Source organism: Ailuropoda melanoleuca, chromosome 4 (genome assembly GCF_002007445.2).
Source record: "Ailuropoda melanoleuca isolate Jingjing chromosome 4, ASM200744v2, whole genome shotgun sequence".
In the NCBI taxonomy this organism is placed as follows: domain Eukaryota; kingdom Metazoa; phylum Chordata; class Mammalia; order Carnivora; family Ursidae; genus Ailuropoda; species Ailuropoda melanoleuca.
Genome location: NC_048221.1, coordinates 5,901,543 through 5,918,500, shown reverse-complemented (window position 1 = coordinate 5,918,500; position 16,958 = coordinate 5,901,543). Strand labels below are relative to the sequence as shown.

General features: G+C 46.9%; 1 protein-coding gene across 3 annotated transcripts in view; it reads left to right on the top strand.

Moving 5' to 3' along the window:
• CAMSAP3 (calmodulin regulated spectrin associated protein family member 3) overlaps positions 1-16,958 on the top strand; it is a 35,918-nt gene that overhangs the window by 4,786 nt on the left and 14,174 nt on the right. For 2 of the 3 annotated variants that reach the window (XM_034657700.1, XM_034657698.1), the window contains exon 2: positions 4,352-4,474. In XM_034657700.1, the coding sequence (XP_034513591.1) occupies positions 4,402-4,474 (73 nt within the window). In that variant the 5' untranslated portion in view covers positions 4,352-4,401. Of the gene's footprint in view, positions 1-356; positions 589-1,309; positions 1,411-4,351; positions 4,475-16,958 lie in introns of those variants that run through there. The other variant, XM_034657699.1, reaches the window with a different exon arrangement.

Here is a 16,958-nt window from a genome sequence, read left to right as displayed (position 1 = left end):
CCTGCCCCATTTCCTTGCTTTTAAATCACGATCTCTATACCCACAGTCGTTTTACTTGTTTATTTAGTTGTTTAGTTGTTTATATCCATCTGTATGAGACATGCTTGAATGTCAGTTCCATCACTGGAGAAACCTTGTAGAGAAGAGCTCCTGGCTCATAGTAGCTGCTCAATAAATGATTGGGTTTTTTAAAAGATTTTATTTATTTATTCGACAGAGATAGAGACAGCCAGCGAGAGAGGGAACACAAGCAGGGGGAGTAGGAGAGGAAGAAGCAGGCTCATAGCAGAGGAGCCCGATGTGGGGCTCGATCCCACAACGCCGGGATCACGCCCTGAGCCGAAGGCAGACGCCCAACCGCTATGCCACCCAGGTGCCCCAATAAATGATTGTTGAATGAATTCAAGCTCTGAAGATAAATCAAAGATATTTGAGATGTCTCCCACTCTCTAGGAATCTTGGAAGCCCACCCAGGAACCACATAATTTCCCCCTCCCTTTAATCACAGATGGACACTACCAGCAGCAATGACAATAACAACGATTTTTATGGAGAAATTGCTGTATATCAGGCCTTGTGTTGATGCAGGTATGTTCTCTCTGAATTCTCACTGTTCTACGGAAGACATACTGTTATCATCCCATTTTATAGTAGAAAAAACCGAGGCCCTTCAGGGGGTTAAGTTACACAGTTGTTAAGAGATGGAGCCAGGATTCATAGTCATAAGCTTACTCATTACCCAGTGCTATTTCCCCGGGAGTGGACTTGTGAGATGTCCATTGTAGACTGTAGTCCTGGGGGCAGCACTTAATCCTCAAGAAAGAAGTCCTCCATGGACTTAGAAGGAGACCCTGATCACAAGAGCCTACCTCTAACGTGCCCCAGGTCTCTCCAACTTATACTGGCATCACCCTTTCCTACCTTCTCTCACTGATCCTGGGCAGGATGGGACCCCTGGCACCTTGAAGCTAGAATGGAGCCAGTTATGGGCTAGATTGTGCCCCCCCCACATTTCTATGTTGAAATCATAAACCCCGGGACCACAGAATGTGACTCTATTTAGAAATAAGGTTTTTAAAGAGGCAGTTAAGCCAAAATTAATCCAACTGGCATCCTTATAAAAGGGGGAAATTTGGACACTAAGATACACGGAGGAAAGATAATGTGAGGACACAGGGAGAACATCATCTACAAGGCCAGGGAATACCTGAGGCCCAGAAGCTGAAAGAGGCATGGAACAGAGTCTTCCTCACAAAGCTCAGAGGAATCAACCCTGTTGACACCTTGATCTCTGACTTCTCGCCTCCAGAACTGTGAAACAAGAAATTCCTGTTCTTTAAGCCACCTTATCTTTGGTCCTTTGTCATGGAAGCCCTACTAAACTAAGATAAAGCCCTCCGCTGGACCCAGGTACTAAGATGTGGTTGGTTGGTGTATCAGTCAGGATAATCAGATTATCCTGGACTCCAAAGGACTCCAAAGTCTTGGGGGCGTAAAACTATACAAAATTAATTCTTTGCTCTCAAGATGTATCTGTTGCAGATCCTCTAGGGAGTCTTTCCCACGTGCCTCGCTCCTCACCCCAGGTGATGAAACAGCCACTATCTGGAATGTTTCAGATCACTGTAGCAGAGGAAAGAAATCTCTGGGGTACTCTGTGTGGCAATTAAATACTCTGGCCTAGAAATGACACGGCATTCTGCTCACTGCTCATTAGCCAGAACAAGTCATGTGGTTCTACTCAACCATGAGAGGCCAGGAAAGGGCAGCCCTACCCTGCACCCAAAAGAGAGAGGATTGGAAATAATTGGTGAACATCACTCATCATTTAACAGAATTAATTGGGCTTCCACTGGAGCCTCTTGGGCTGTCCAGTTTACTTCTCTCTGGTTCTAGAGCTCAAGGAGCAGCTAATGCTAAGAAATCTTGGGGTTCCGGTGAAGGCCTGGGTTCTGGGTCAGGGGGCCTGCCCTGCAGCTCACAGGAGCTGATGGAGAGGAGTGGGATCAGAGGAGACTGACGGAGCCAGGCTTACAAGGGGCTTCGCTTTACGTGTTTCTGGCCAGGTCCGTGAAAACAACCACAAAGGGGTCAGACCCCAGGACATCTGGAAAGCTGGTCAAAAGGTCTCTCCTATATTGAATGGTCTCCTAGGTATCTCTCCCTCCCCTAAATGAAAACAGGCGTCCACAGAAATCTTGTATGCAAAGGTTCATAGCAGCATTACTCATAATAGCTAATCAAATACCCATCAACTGATGAACGAATGAACTGTTACAGCCACACAATGGAATATTATTTGGCCACAAAAAGGAGTGAAGTATTGCCACATGATACAATGTGGACGAAACTTGGAAGGATTATGATGAATGAAAGAATGTATTAATGTGATGACTTGATATATATATGCACTGTGAAAGGATCCCCCACTGAGTCACCTAACATGTCCCTCACCTCACATATTTACCCTCTCTCTCTCTGTGAGTACACTGAAGTTCTATTCTTAGCAAGTGTCAGTAATACAACGCAGTGTTATCAACTGTGGTCATCATGTTATAGATCAGCTCCCTGGACCTTATTCATCTTATAACTGAAAGTTTGTGCCCTTTTACCAAACTTCCCGTATTTCTCCATCTCCCAGCCCCTGGCAACCACTTTCCTAGTCTCTGTTTCTATGAAGTCAACTTTCTGCCCCCAGATTCCACATGTAAGTGATCCCCTACAGTGTTTATCTTTCTCTGTCTGACTTATTTCGCTGAGAATAATGTCCTGCAGTGTCATTCATGTTGTTGCAAATGACAGCATTTCTTTGTTTTTAAAGGCCAAATAATATTCCCTTGTATATATACCCTACCTCTTCTTTATCCATTCATCAATCAACAGGCACTTGGAACGTTTCCATAGCTTGGATATTGTGACAAATGCTGCTATCTCTTCAAGATAGTGATTTCCTGTTCTTTGGATATATACCTAGAAGTGGAGATGCTGGGTCGTATGGTAGTTTTATTTTTAATTTTTTTGAGGACCCTCCATACTGTTTTCCGTAGTGGCTGCACCAATTTACATTCCTGCCAAAGTGCACAAGGATTCCCTTTTCTCCACATCCTGTGATGGAAATGTTTTCTAGTTGATAGTGGTGATGGTTGCACAACTCTGTGAACACATGAAAGCCCACTGAATTGTACACTTTCCATGGGTGAATTGCATGGCATGTGAATTAGATCCACAGATTCGAATGGGAACCTGTGGGGACGGAAGATTTAGGGTGATTCAAAACAGGGACCTGGATTATCTCAGAGTTGGGGGAGATTCTGCCCCTCGCCAGCCAGGTAACTCCCTTTTCTCACCTGGGTCTTTTACATAATTTTAGTCCCTGACTCAGAGGGTTGCTTTGTGATTAAAATAAAGTGACACAGAGCTCCTTATAGAGGAGACACACACACACACACCCCTTTCCTGGATCAGCTGCTTCTTTCTCTGCCACCAGGGAGCGATGCTGCCGTGATATTTGGGTGTCTGGCCCAGACCTGAAGATTCCGGGGGTGGAGCTTTCTTCTGTGGACTGAGGGAGCCTTAAGTGTGGGCAGCAGTTGGCTAACTCCTTGCTTTCTTTGGTCCTTTATGGTAAACAACGTGTCCTGGGGAGGAGGTGCTTTTTCTCATAAAATGATTACTGGTGTGTTTAAAATAGATAAAGCATAAAAATAAAGGTAATATATGTTCATTTGGAAATAAATATTCATCATACATGGTCATTAGAACATTCAAAAAATACAGAATATTAAAAAAGGAAAGTAAGGGGCGCCTGGATGGCTCAGTCGTTAAGCGTCTGCCTTCGGCTCAGGGCGTGATCCCGGCGTTCTGGGATCGAGCCCCACATCAGGCCTCTGCTGTGAGCCTGCTTCTTTCCTCTCCCACTCCCCCTGCTTGTGTTCCCTCTCTCATTGGCTGTCTCTCTCTGTCAAATAAATAAATAAAATCTTTAAAAAAAAAAAAAGGAAAGTAAGTCGTCCACATTCCACTCCCTAGACACAAACACTGCTAATATTTTCTTCTCTTTTTCCAGTTTGTTACTCTATGTTCAGTTTATTCTTTTTAATTAAAAAAATTTTTTTAAAAGATTTTATTTATTTATTTATTTGACAGCAGGAGAGAGAGCACAAGCAGTGGGAGCAGCAGAGGGAGAGGGAGAAGCAGACTCCCCACTGAGCAGGGATCCTGACTGGGGGCTTGATCCCAGGACCCTGAGGTCATGACCTGAGCTAAAGGCAGACACTTAACCGACTGAGCCACCCAGGCATCCCTCTATGTTCAGTTTAAATGACCCGGTTTTGCTTTTATTGAAACTCAGAGCTGTGAAAGAAAAGATGGACAGATTTGATGACATGAACACATATCATCATGAACAAAGACAAAAGACCAACCAAAGCAACAGCCTGGAAGGGAATGTTTGCAATATGGAGACAAATTGCAGGTAATTGCTAATGTTTACTGAGTGCTTACTGCTCGCTGGGCACTGTTTCAGGTGCTTTCTAGGTACAAAATAATTTAATCCTCAACCCTATGAGATAGATGCCATTATTATTTTTACAAATGAGAACCAGAGACACAGAGAGATTAAGTGACTTGCCCAAGATCACACAGCAAAGCCTGATTCAGAGCAGCTTGGCCCCAGGGTCCATACTCCTAACCTTACATCAGTATGCCTCCTTATATAGTCCAGGTTGGCATCCAGGCTATGTAAACAGGCTCGACATAGGGGCGCCCGCATGGCTCAGTTGGTTAAGCGCCTGTCTTCGGCTCAGGGCATGATCCCAGGTCCTGGGATCGAGCCCTCTGTCCTGGTATCGAGCCCTGTGTCAGGCCCCCTGCTCAACAGCGAGCCTGCTTCTCCCTCTCCCTCTGCTCCTCCCCTCCCCGCTTGTGCTCTCTCTCACTTTCTCTCGAATAAATAGTCTTAAAAACAAAAACAAATAGGCTAGACATATAAAGACCAAATAAATAAATAACAACAACGTATTTAGTCTCATTAGTAATGGGACAAATGTTAATTCTTATTCTTTCATTTAGCAAATGTTAAAAATATCAAAAACATCCAGTCTTTTGGAGAATTGGATGAATAATGAGTGTCGCCACACTGTTGGGCAGGGGAAGTGTAAATTGTTGAAACTTTTTGGGGAGGGATTTGGCTATGGTGGAACAAAATACTTAAAGCACCTAACCTTTGACCCAGCCACTGTCCATCCAACAACTGAGCCCGTAAATACATGTGCCTAACGATGTCTGCTCATCACAGCCTGGCTTGCAATGATGCCATTGCTTGTAAAAGGGAAACATGGCATACAGTCTCCCCGACTGACAATAGGGGCATAGTTCGACAAATTAGGGCATGGCATGCTATGGGAACGCTCGGTAGCCATTAAAAAGAGTGAGACAGACATGGAAAAAATCCCTCCATACCTTGCTCCATGGGGAAAAAAACCCACATAACATTGAGTAAGGTATGAGTGCATTTATGTTAGAGAACGCGAATGGACACAACTATGTATCAGACACCTTGGAAGTCTCTTCCACACAATTGACAGTGGGTCCCTCTTAGGAAGAAGAGGCAGGGTGAGAGTGTAAGGGGGAATTTCTGTATTTTTTTTTTTTTTTACTTTTCTGTTATTTGAGCCTTTTACAATAAGATTGTATTATTTCAATGATTTTTTTAAAGCCCCAGAATATATCTTGTTAAATATTCTTTTAAAGCTTGACACCTCCCCCTCTCCCCTGCCCCCATGGCTACATAATTATTTAACTTGCCCTTTCCTGCTGGGTTGTTTGCAACTCTCCCCTGTTATACAGGAAACTGGGATGCATATCCCTGTATGTTAATCTCTGTGCCTCTGTGATGAATTCCTTCTGCTACTCCCAGTTCCTCAGTGAAGAAATGAATGAATAAGCACATATTTATTCTCTGCTTGCGTTCTTACAAGATTATCTCAGATGTAGAAATACTTGACAAGTTGCCCTGTAAAAGGTGGTATACACCCCTGGGAATGGATGGAAAGTCTTGCCTCCTAGAACACTTGAAAACGCCAGGCAGGATTGCAATTTTAAAATATCTATGAATGCGATTGAAAACAGAGTGGCTCACATCCATACAGTGATATCATGTGCCAGGTTCCATTCTAAGTGTTTCAATGTAATGGTTTTTTTTTTTTTCAATGTAGTGTTTTAATTTATTGTGTGTAACGATCCTACTTTGCTCTTCACTTTATAAGCAAACTGAGGCACAGGATGATGAAGTGACTCAGTCAATGGTCTGACTTTTTAAATAAGAAGCCCAGAGGGGCGCCTGGCTGATTCCATCAGTTAAGTATCTGCCTTTGGCTCAGGTCATGATCCTGGGGTCCTGGGATCCAGCCCTGCGTTGGGCTCCCTGCTCAGCGGGGAGCCTGCTTCTCCCTCTTCCTCTGTCCCTCCCCCCAGCTCATGCCCGGTCTCTCTCAAACTCTAGGGGGAATGCTTTGAGACTCTGCTTTCATAACCTGACATCAATGTGTTCTTAACTTTTTTTTAAGATTGTATTTTTAAGTAATCTCTACACCTAACATGGGGCTCAAACCTACAACCCTAAGATCAAGAGTTGCACGCTCTACTGACTGAGCCAGTCAGCCACCCCCTTAACTTTTTTCATAAAGGGTCAGTTGGTAAATATTTTTGGCTTTGCAGGTGATGCAGTCTGTGTCGTGACTACCCAACCCCGCCATCATAACTCAAAAGCACTAAGACAGCATGTAAATCAGTGGGCATGGCTGTGCTCCAATAGAACTTTACTGATGGACACATGATTTTTTTTTTTTCAGGGAGGCCTGGGTGGCTCAGTCAGTTAAGAGTCTGCCTTTGGCTCAGGTCATGATCCCGGGGTCCTGGGATCCAGTCTCACATCGGGCTCCTTGCTCAACAGGGAGCCTCCTTCTCCCTCTGCCTGCTACTCCCTTTGCTTGAGCTCACTCTCTCTCTCTGACAAATAAGTAAATAAAATCTTAAAGAAAAAGAAAAAAATTTTAAAGTATGGGCTTGAACTCATGACCCTGAGGTCAAGACCTGAGCTGAGATCAAGAGTCAGGTGCTTAACAAACTGAGCCACCCAGGCACCCTTTGAAATTTTGAATTTCATATAATTTTCAGTTATTGTCAAATATTCTTCCTTTGATTTTTTAAAAAAGATTTTATTTATTTATTTATTTATTTATTTATTTGACAGAGAGAGAGCATAAGCAGGGGGAGCAGCAGAAGGAGAGGGAGAAGCAAGACCCCCATTGAGCAGGGAGCCTGATGCAGGGCTCCATCCCAGGACCCTGGGATCATGACCTGAGCCAAAGGCAGACACTCAATGGCCTGAGCCACCCAGGTGCCCCTCTTCCCTTAATTTTTTAAAAAAAAGTTTTATTTATTTATTTGACAGAGAGAGAGACAGCCAGCAAGAGAGGGAACACAAGCAGGAGTGGGAGAGGGAGAAGCAGGCTCCCAGGGGAGGAGCCTGATGTGGGGTTCAATCCCAGAATGCCAGGATCACGCCCTGAGCCGAAGGCAGACGCCTAATGATTGAGCCACCCAGGCACCCCAATTTAATTCGTGTAGATTATCGTGTTTAACTTTTCTTTCCAACCTGTGCTTTTTTATTTCTTTTCTTGCCTTATTACATTGGCCATGACTTCTGATACAATGTTGAATAGAGGCCGTGAGAGCAGAAACCTTTGCCTTGTTCCCAATCTTGGGGTAAAACATCCCAGCATTCACTATTAAATATATTGTCTTAGCTATAAGTTTTCATAGATGCTTTCTAGTTACATGGAGGAAATCTTTTATTCCTAGTTTGCTGAGAGTTTTTCAATATCATGAATCTATGTTGATTTTTGTCAAATGAGTTTTCTACATCTATTAAGATGATGATTCTCATCTGATTTTTCTTTTCTAATCTCTTGGTATGGCAACTTTGATTGATTGATTTTCAAATGCTGAATCCACCTTGTATTCCTCAGATAAATGACCACATGATCATGATGTGTTTTCCTTTTTATAAATTGCTGGACTCTATTTGCTAATATTTTGTTAGGGATTATTTGTGTCCATATTCATGGAAGATATTGGTCTGTGGGGTTTTTTTTTTTCTTGTAATGTCCATATCTGGTTATGGTATCAGGATAATTACAACCCTTATAGAATGAATTGGGAAGTGCACTCTCCTATTTTCTGGAAGAATTTGTGTAGAATCAGTACTATTTCTTTCTTATATTTTGTAGGATTCACCAAGGAAGCCATCTGGGCATGGAGTTTTCTTTGTGGGAAGGTTTTAAATCACAAATTCCATTTTTAAATAGAGAACTATTTAGGTCGTCCATTTTTTCTTAAGTAAGCTTTTGTAGTCTTGCATTTTACGGGATTTGTCTATACCATGTAAGTTCTCATATTTATCGACATAAAGTTGTTCATAAAATTCCCTCATTATCTTTTTTTTTTTTTTTTTTTTTTTTTTTTTTTTTTTTTTTATTCGACAGAGATAGAGACAGCCAGAGAGAGGGAANTTTTATTAAAGATTTTATTTATTTATTTGACAGAGATAGAGACAGCCAGCGAGAGAGGGAACACAAGCAGGGGGAGTGGGAGAGGAAGAAGCAGGCTCACAGCAGAGGAGCCTGACGTGGGGCTCGATCCCATAACGCCAGGATCACGCCCTGAGCCGAAGTCAGACGCTTAACCGCTGTGCCACCCAGGCGCCCCCCCTCATTATCTTTTTAATGTCTGAAGGACCTCTAGTGATCCCCCCACTTTTATTCCACTGTGCAAGTGCTTTTCAGGCCTCTGCTTCTGTCACATTTCCTATTGTCCCATTGGCCAAAAGAAGTCACAAGGTTAAGCCCTGACTCAGTGTGGGAGGGGATCCCCCCAGGTGGGTGGAGACAAGCAGATGTGAACAAATTGGGAGCCATTACTTCAACAATCTGCCATATACACAACCTCCTTGTGGAAAGTTTCTGCCCCTAAGGAACAGATTTGTTCATTACTTGCTTAGTGATTTTGTGTGACCTTTTATTTATACAAGTATAACAAGAGTATTGAACATTCATTAAGACCACCTTACTGCATGGTCTGCCTGTCTACAATTCCTCCTACATCTCTTTCTCCCAGAGCACTCATCACAGCTGTAATGAAATAATTGTGTCTTTAGCTGTTCAGTGTCCATGTTCCCACTCGAATATAAGCTCCATGAGGACAGAGACTGTGTCTGTCTATCTGGGTGAATCCCCGGCTCCTAGCACATAGTGGATGCTCTATTAATTCATGTGTTTGAAATGAAAACCTGTAATCTACAAGCTACTCCACACCTTGGCAATTATCTTCGTGTCTAGGATACATCCTTTGATAGGAAAATTGAGAAGTGAGGTGGGGAGTCTATGAAACAGACTGCGCAAGCATGAACTGAGTACCTACTGCGTGCATGTAGGTTCTGCTAAAAGACTAGATCTGGGGCCGGCAGAACTGGAAGGGGCAGTGAGCTCCAAAGACAGGTAGTACAAGAGGAGATGGGGATGCCGTAGAGGGGGCTTGTTTTAGCTTCGGGGAAGTTTTGGACTAGACAGTGTTTACGGTTCCTTTGGTTTCCAGTATCCTACAATTCCACACCAGGGATTGAGGGAAAGATAGGATATAGAAAAGGAGGGCTCCAGGAGGTGGAAGGATGGGGTTGTGGGGAAGAATAGTTTCAGAGAACAGCAGGAGAAAGTCATGGAGGGTGGTTGGAGATGCACAGAGGTTTCAGAGGGAAGATTTTAGGTGAAGTTTCCACTCCCTCTCATCTCACTTCTTTGACTCCTTCCTTTGTACCTCCCACACGCACCCTTGAAACTGCTCTCCTCAAGGTCACTATTGAACAGTATGTTCCTGTTTCTACTGTGAGGGCTCAGTCCTTATCTCACAGACCCTCCAGTCCAGCCCCAAACTCTGGGGAGCACTCCCGCTTTCTAGAAACCCGTGCCCTCTTTGGTTTTCCTCTCCAGGCTCCTTTGTCAGCCTGTGTCTCCTTTTCCATGGGGCTTCAATCTCCGACTTCCCCACGGGCACCCCCAGGTTCCGGCCATGGCTCTTGAGGGGCTCCTGAGCCATGGGGTCCGGGCAGACTGCAGCATCGTAGGACTCAAAGTTTATATGTGATTTGCCTTTTCCAGCGTGTCCTTCAGCTGTGCCCCCGGGGTTGGCAGGGGCCAGGGGGCACAGCAATGAGCTTAGAGGATAATATGGAACCTTCATCTGTGTTGAGTCCCCACAGGCTTCACCAATGTCAGAAGAGCAGCCAGAACCCCGTCCTCTCTCCACTTCTCCCTCCCACCTCCATCCCCTACAATCACATCGCTCTCCAGGTTTTATATCTGCAAGTCACTCCCTCACATCTGTTTGCCCAAAGACCTTGTCCTACCAGAGGGAGGGAAAAGAGAGATGAAGTGGACAGAACATTTCTTCCCATCAAGGACAATGCAAAGGACAGAAGGCATGCTTGAGATAATCTCTCTCCCTTGACCTGCATCAGGACAGACTGTGTGCGTGAATGTGTGTGTGTGTGTATGTACTGATATCTGTGTTCATGAGTGCAATTGTGTGGGTATCATTCGGTATATTTGTAAGTTTCCAAGTATGTATCTGTGGGTATTTGTTTAGTATTTATTCACATGTCCCTTTCTGTGTGTGTGTTTATTATAGACTGTTTTAAAAAACAGTTTTAGGTTTGTGGCAAAAGTGAGCAGAAAATATGGAGTTCCCATACACCCCCCTGCCATCACAAAATCACAGCCTCCCCCACTATCAACATCGCCCCAGAGGGAGACATTTGTTACAATCAATGAACCCACACTGACACGTTGTCATCACTCAGAGGCCGTAGTTTGTATCAGGGTTCAGTCTTGGTGTCGTACATTATGTGGGTTTTGACAAATGTGTAGTGATGTGTAAGCATAATTATAGTCTCGTACTGAGTGTTTTCACTGCCCTGAAACTCCTCTGTGCGCCACCGATTCATGCCTCCTGCCGCCACGAACCCCTGGCAGTTGCTGATCCTTTTACTGTCTGCATGGTTTCACCTTTTCCAGAAGGTCCTAGAGCTGGGATCATACTGTCCGGAGGCTTCTCAGATCAGCTTCCTTCACTTACTAATAAGCATTTGAGATTCTTCCATGTCTTTTTGTGTTTCGAAAGTTCATTCTTTTTAAGAGCTTTATGATATCCCAGTGTCTGAATAGACCACAGTTTATGTATCCAGTCACCTACTGGAGGACATCTTGGAGGCTCCCAAGTCCCATTGTCCTTTTGTGTGAGAGAGGCAAGGAGCCACGAAGGAGAGCAGACGTTCACGATCTTGTACCCATCATGATGAGTGATGCCTCATGTGCCCATTGAAAGTACGGTATTCCCAGAGGGCAATGTCGGAAGAGCACCCACGTGTTTATAGGGGATGGGGGTGGGGGGGGCTTGGGCTGTTCTGCCATTGCCCCCCTGGGAATGCTGTGCATTTAAATGGGCACATGGGGCATCACTCATCCACGATGTGTACAAGATCGTGAACGTCTGCTCTCCTTCATGGCCCTATGGGACCTGAAACTCAACCTGTCCAAGACGAAACTCATCACCCTCCCCTCCCTCGCCCAACCTGGCCCCTCATCTCACGTTCCCATCTCAGCACATGACACCGCCATCTACCCAGTTGCGAAAGGCATCAGCAATCTGTGCATCTTCCAAAACTCCTCCCTTCCTCTGCCTCCTGCCCCATGATCAGCAAGTCCTGTCAATTCTCTCTCCCAAACACATTCTGAATCTTTCCGTTCTCTCCAGCCCCAAAGCCACACCCTGACATTGGCCTTCCGAGTGAAGCTTCCACGAGGCCCTCCACAGCGGTAGAGTTGTTTTGGAAATACCAGGCTGCTCAGCTCAGCCCTGGAGCTCACAAACCCGCATGGGGCTTTCTGGCCCGCGTTTCCAGATCTGACTTTGTTGCCTGCCTATGTGAGTGGTTTCCAATGGGAAAGCGATTTGGCCTGCTGGGAGATGTTGCGCAATGTCTGGAGATGTTGGTTGTCACAACTGGAGGGGGCTGTGACTGGCGTCTAGTGTGTAGAGGTCAGGGATGCTGCTAAACACAACAGTGCACAGGACAGCCCCTCCCCCCAACAATGATCCGTCCCCAAATATCAACAGAGCTGAGGGTGAAGAACCTTTGTCCAGAATGGCTTAAAGCCCTCCGCAGACCAGCGGTGTCCTGACGGGCTGATCACCTGTGAGGGTGAGAGAGTATAGGAAACAGCAAGTGTGGAGAAACTTTACAGTCACTTGACGTGGTAATTTTATGACTTTTGGGCTCATGTTTTGCATGTCTTTTAAATTCTTTTTGTAATCGATTTTTAGAACAATTTTGAATTTACAGAAAAATTGAACAACTAGTACGGTTGCTATATACTCCCTCCCGCACCGCGCGCGCACACACTCACAGAGTTTCCCCTATTAGTAACAGCTTTCACTAGTATGGGACATTTACAATTAATGAACCAATTTTGACACGTTAGTATTAACGAAAAGCACATGCTTTCTTCAGATTTCTCCAGCTTTACCCTAATGTCCTTTTTGTGGTCCAGGATCCCACATGACATTTAGCTGTCACGTGGCCTTAGGTGCTTCGTGGCTGGGGTGGTTTCTGGAGCTTTCCTCGCCTTTGATGACCTTGACAGTTTTGAGGAGCATGGGTCAGGGATCCCAGAGGAGGGTGCCTTTTGTTGGAATTTTCCCGATCCTTCCCTCACAGTTAGGCGAGGGTTACAGGTTTTGGGAAGGAAGATCGCAGACGCAAAGTGCCATTCTCCTCACAAGATATTGTGAGAGTACATACTATCCACCTGATTATGACCGTGGATGGTGGCCTTGATCCCCCAGCCGGGTGACATTATGTGTATGCCCGGTTTCTCCACTGTGAAGTTCCTCTTTGTCTTTGCCCTCTTTCCACACCATGCTTCTTGGAAGGAAGTCGGGCTGTGCAGGTCCCCCCCGTTTTGGAGGAAGCAAAATCTACATCAGTGATTTGGAATTCCTCTGCACACCAGGTCCGTCTCTCATCCACCGCTAATGCATTCGATCATTTATTTGTATCAGGACGCACTCATGGATTTTGACTCTATCCTTGCGATTACAATACAACAAGACGGTCCATTTTGTTCCTCCACTCGCGCCAGCTTTGGCCCCTGGGGGCTCTTTCAGCGGGCTCCCCTGGCCTTTGACATACCTCATCAGTTGCCAGCTGTTCCTTGCTTTCTGGCACCATGCATGTCTTTTTCAATTTTATTTTCCTAGAAATTAATTTTTATTGCGTTTTATGGGTTGGGGGGGGAATGGTTCTTCAGTGGAGAAAATTTGAGAAGCCCTGCAAGACCTTCCAGCAGCTTCTTCTGCACTGTCAGCTGCAGCAACCTTCCTCGGAGCACACCAGCCTTGCACCTGCCCCAGGGCCCTTCCAGTGCTCTCCACCTGGGATGCTTTTCCTTCAGCTCTTCCTTTTCCTCCTTCCTGTCTCTGCCTCTCTCCCCCCTCAGAGAAGCCTCCTCCTCCCGCAGCCCCTACCCCAGCCATCTCTAGCACTCTGGCTTTGTTTTCTTATCATCCCAATAGTTTGTCCCCTGCTGAAATTGTGTGGCGTAGTAACAACTGCTTCTAAACGCAAGCATCAGGGCACCTGGCGGGCTCAGTGGCTGGAGCGTGCAACTCTTCATCTGGAGGTTGTGAGTTTGAGCCCCATGTTGGGTGTAGGGATTACTTAAAAACAAAATATTTAAAAAATAAAAAAATGAAAATAGATGCAGTGTCACGAGGACAGGGATAGACCTTGGCGTGCACCATATTGTGGGGTTTTTTTTTTTAAGTTATTTTGAAATATTTCAGAAACATCTCCCTGAGATCCCTGGATGTGGTGGTGGTGAGGGGGGTGTCTGATGATAATCTCCTTCTATTGAGGCCAAACTTCAGAGAGGCCACCATGGGACACTGCGTGGGTGGGGAGAAGAAAAACAGTGGCCATGCTTGAATCCCCATCACTGTAGTTCAATGTGGGTGAGAGGTACAGAGAGGGAATCCCGACCATCCTCTGCTCTGAGGTCCCTACAACTGCTGGCCTCATCCAGCCTCATCTGAGGGTCATGAATGATTAGAGAAGGTAGGCTAGCCTGGGGATGGAAGGGCAGCATAGTGGATCAGTGGGTGGATGCAGGTGCCTTGGGCTCAAAGCCTCCTTCCATTCTCCTTGCCATGTCACTTTGGGGCTCTCAGCCTCAATATTTCTGTCTGTAAGGTGGGTATGATACCCATTACGGTCGGGATAGTGTGAGGATTAAACAAGACTGTGCTGGGCATAAAAGACTCTCAAAAGTTACCTGTTGGTATGATCCCCAAAGGGCACACACATGCCGAATTTTGCAGATGATTTTGGGGGCTTCATATGCTTCTCCAAAACCTAGTCCTGAATCCCAACCTATGAACCCTCTAAGTCCTCCCTACCCCCAGCTTCATAACCAGAGCCTGTCTGATGAGTTAGGAGGTGTGAGAAACAAAGGAAGCTCCAGGTGAGGGAGGAGGCGGCAGGTGAGGACTTGGGGAGGGCCGGAGGGGGGCTGCAGGGAGGGGGCCACCTCCTGCACACAGGGGAGCCAGTGTGTCTAGAGCTGCCTGGGCCCCAGGAACAGGCCCTCAGGGGTGGGTGGGACCTCGGTTCCAGCCGGCTGTGTGTGGGTGGGGCGGTCTGGCCCAGCCAGGAGTACCAGTTGGCCCAGTGTGGGGGCTGGGCCCGGGGCAAGGGCAACTGTGCCCATCTCCCGCACCGCACCGACACCATTGGATGCCCCCAGGCCCTCCAGCCCAGGACAGGGGAGGACGTGCGTGTCCCCTCCCGGGGCCCAAAGGGTCTGCTTGTGTGTTTACAGAGCATCCCTCTGGGAGTGTATGCCACTCGTGTTTGTCCTTGGGGTCCACAGAGGTCATGAGAACCTTCCCAGCAAAGCAAACACGAGCGTGAGCCAACAGGACATGCCACGCTCACAGGACTGGCAGCCCATGACAGCACGCCCTTCCTGGCCAGGGCACCTCCCCATGCCAGGAGCCCCAACGGTGCCGCAGATGGGGAAACCAAGGCCCAGCGGGGAAAGGACGTGTTCAGGTCTTTCAGGGGGATTGGGACAGGAGCTGAGGCACGTGCATCGCACACGTCAGCATGTGTGTTCAAGCACATACACACTGGCCCCTTTGTGCGCCCACACCCACCTTCTGCATGGGCACATCCAGACAGGAGGGCCGACGCCCCAGCTCCCCTCCCTCGGACACACCCACCCCTCTCCGCTCACATGCTCTGGACCATGAGACCCACGCCTCAAACACACCTGGGCAATGTATGTTAAGGACCCAGGAACTTCTACAAAGTGTGGGCTCAGGGACCACCACCTGGGAGGGGGGCCGTCTCAGGGAACTGACTCGCAGTCGTGCTTTCTCATCTCAGAGAATTTTATATAGTTGAGAAAACACTGATTGTTCTGTGTGTGTGCTTGTGTGTGCGTGCGTGTGTTTTGAATACACTCCCTCTGTAGCTGTAAAGGGAGAAACTCACACGTCCCCTCACAAGGAATTCACCCACCTAGTCTCACGTAGCTCTGACACACACATGCATCTAGGTACACACAAATAGCCTTACACACCCACAGAGCCATTCAAAGCACTACTTACACACACACCCACACACACGCTCCCGTCATAGATTCACAATCAGCCACACCCACAAATGCACTCACACATAGAGGTAAGTTCAGATACTCTGTTTCAATTCAGGAAACAGATACACATGTGCAGCTTGTCACACTCACGCTCACACACAGATCCATCCAAATGTCCCCAAATTCACACCGATGTAAACAGCAGCTTCACACACATACACTCAAAAAGTCCAACATGTCAAGAAGAGATAACATACAAACCCAAACACATATGCACACTTATTACACACACGCAGTTACACCTGACGATACACACTTCGACATACAGGCCGCCAAGACTTAACACAAACACTTGTGCATTCACCATTCCACACAGCTAAAAGGCACACGGCAGATGTCTTGACACAAAACCACAATGGAATATATACGTGAATGTGAAACAAATATCCACAAAAGGGGCTCAGACGTTTGCAAGTGTATCCATTCATACCCCTTCCGCCGCGTTGGTAGATACGAGTAGTCACACTCTTGCAAAAATACTCATGCCCTCAATTTCTCTCACAGGCCCCTTCACTGGCACTGGTCACACCCTTACACAAAACACTAGTACATCTAGATGCTAATATGCACACTGGCAAGTCCCCGACACAACACAAATACACACGCACACTCACCACTCCTCAATCTTCTGCACACAGACACCCACACAATACAGATCCTTGTACACACAACACACACGAAAAACACGGACACGCACACGTGCTGTCACACTCCCACCCAGATACGCACACGCAGACACCCTCTAATACACTCACCACCCGACTACATTCGGGGACGCACACACTGATAAGAACACACACTCTCGTACACTCACAATACGCAGTCGGACACAGGTGCACCCACGCACACTCTGCCTCTTGGCCAGGAGTGACGAGCGCGCATGGATGCTCACACTCCCACCTAAGGGTACACACTTGGGCCAGCACACACATCCGCAAGCAGAGGGTCCCTCATCTTCCCCAGCGCACGCGCGCACACGCACTCCGCCGCAGCCTCCCGCCACCACCGCAGTCCGGGCCCGCCCCAGCCCGCGGCGGGCGGCCAGGCGAGGCCAGGGGGACCGGGTCGGGGTCTGGGCCAGGGGCGGGGCGCACCTGCTCCGCCCCGGGGCGGGGCCGACGCTGC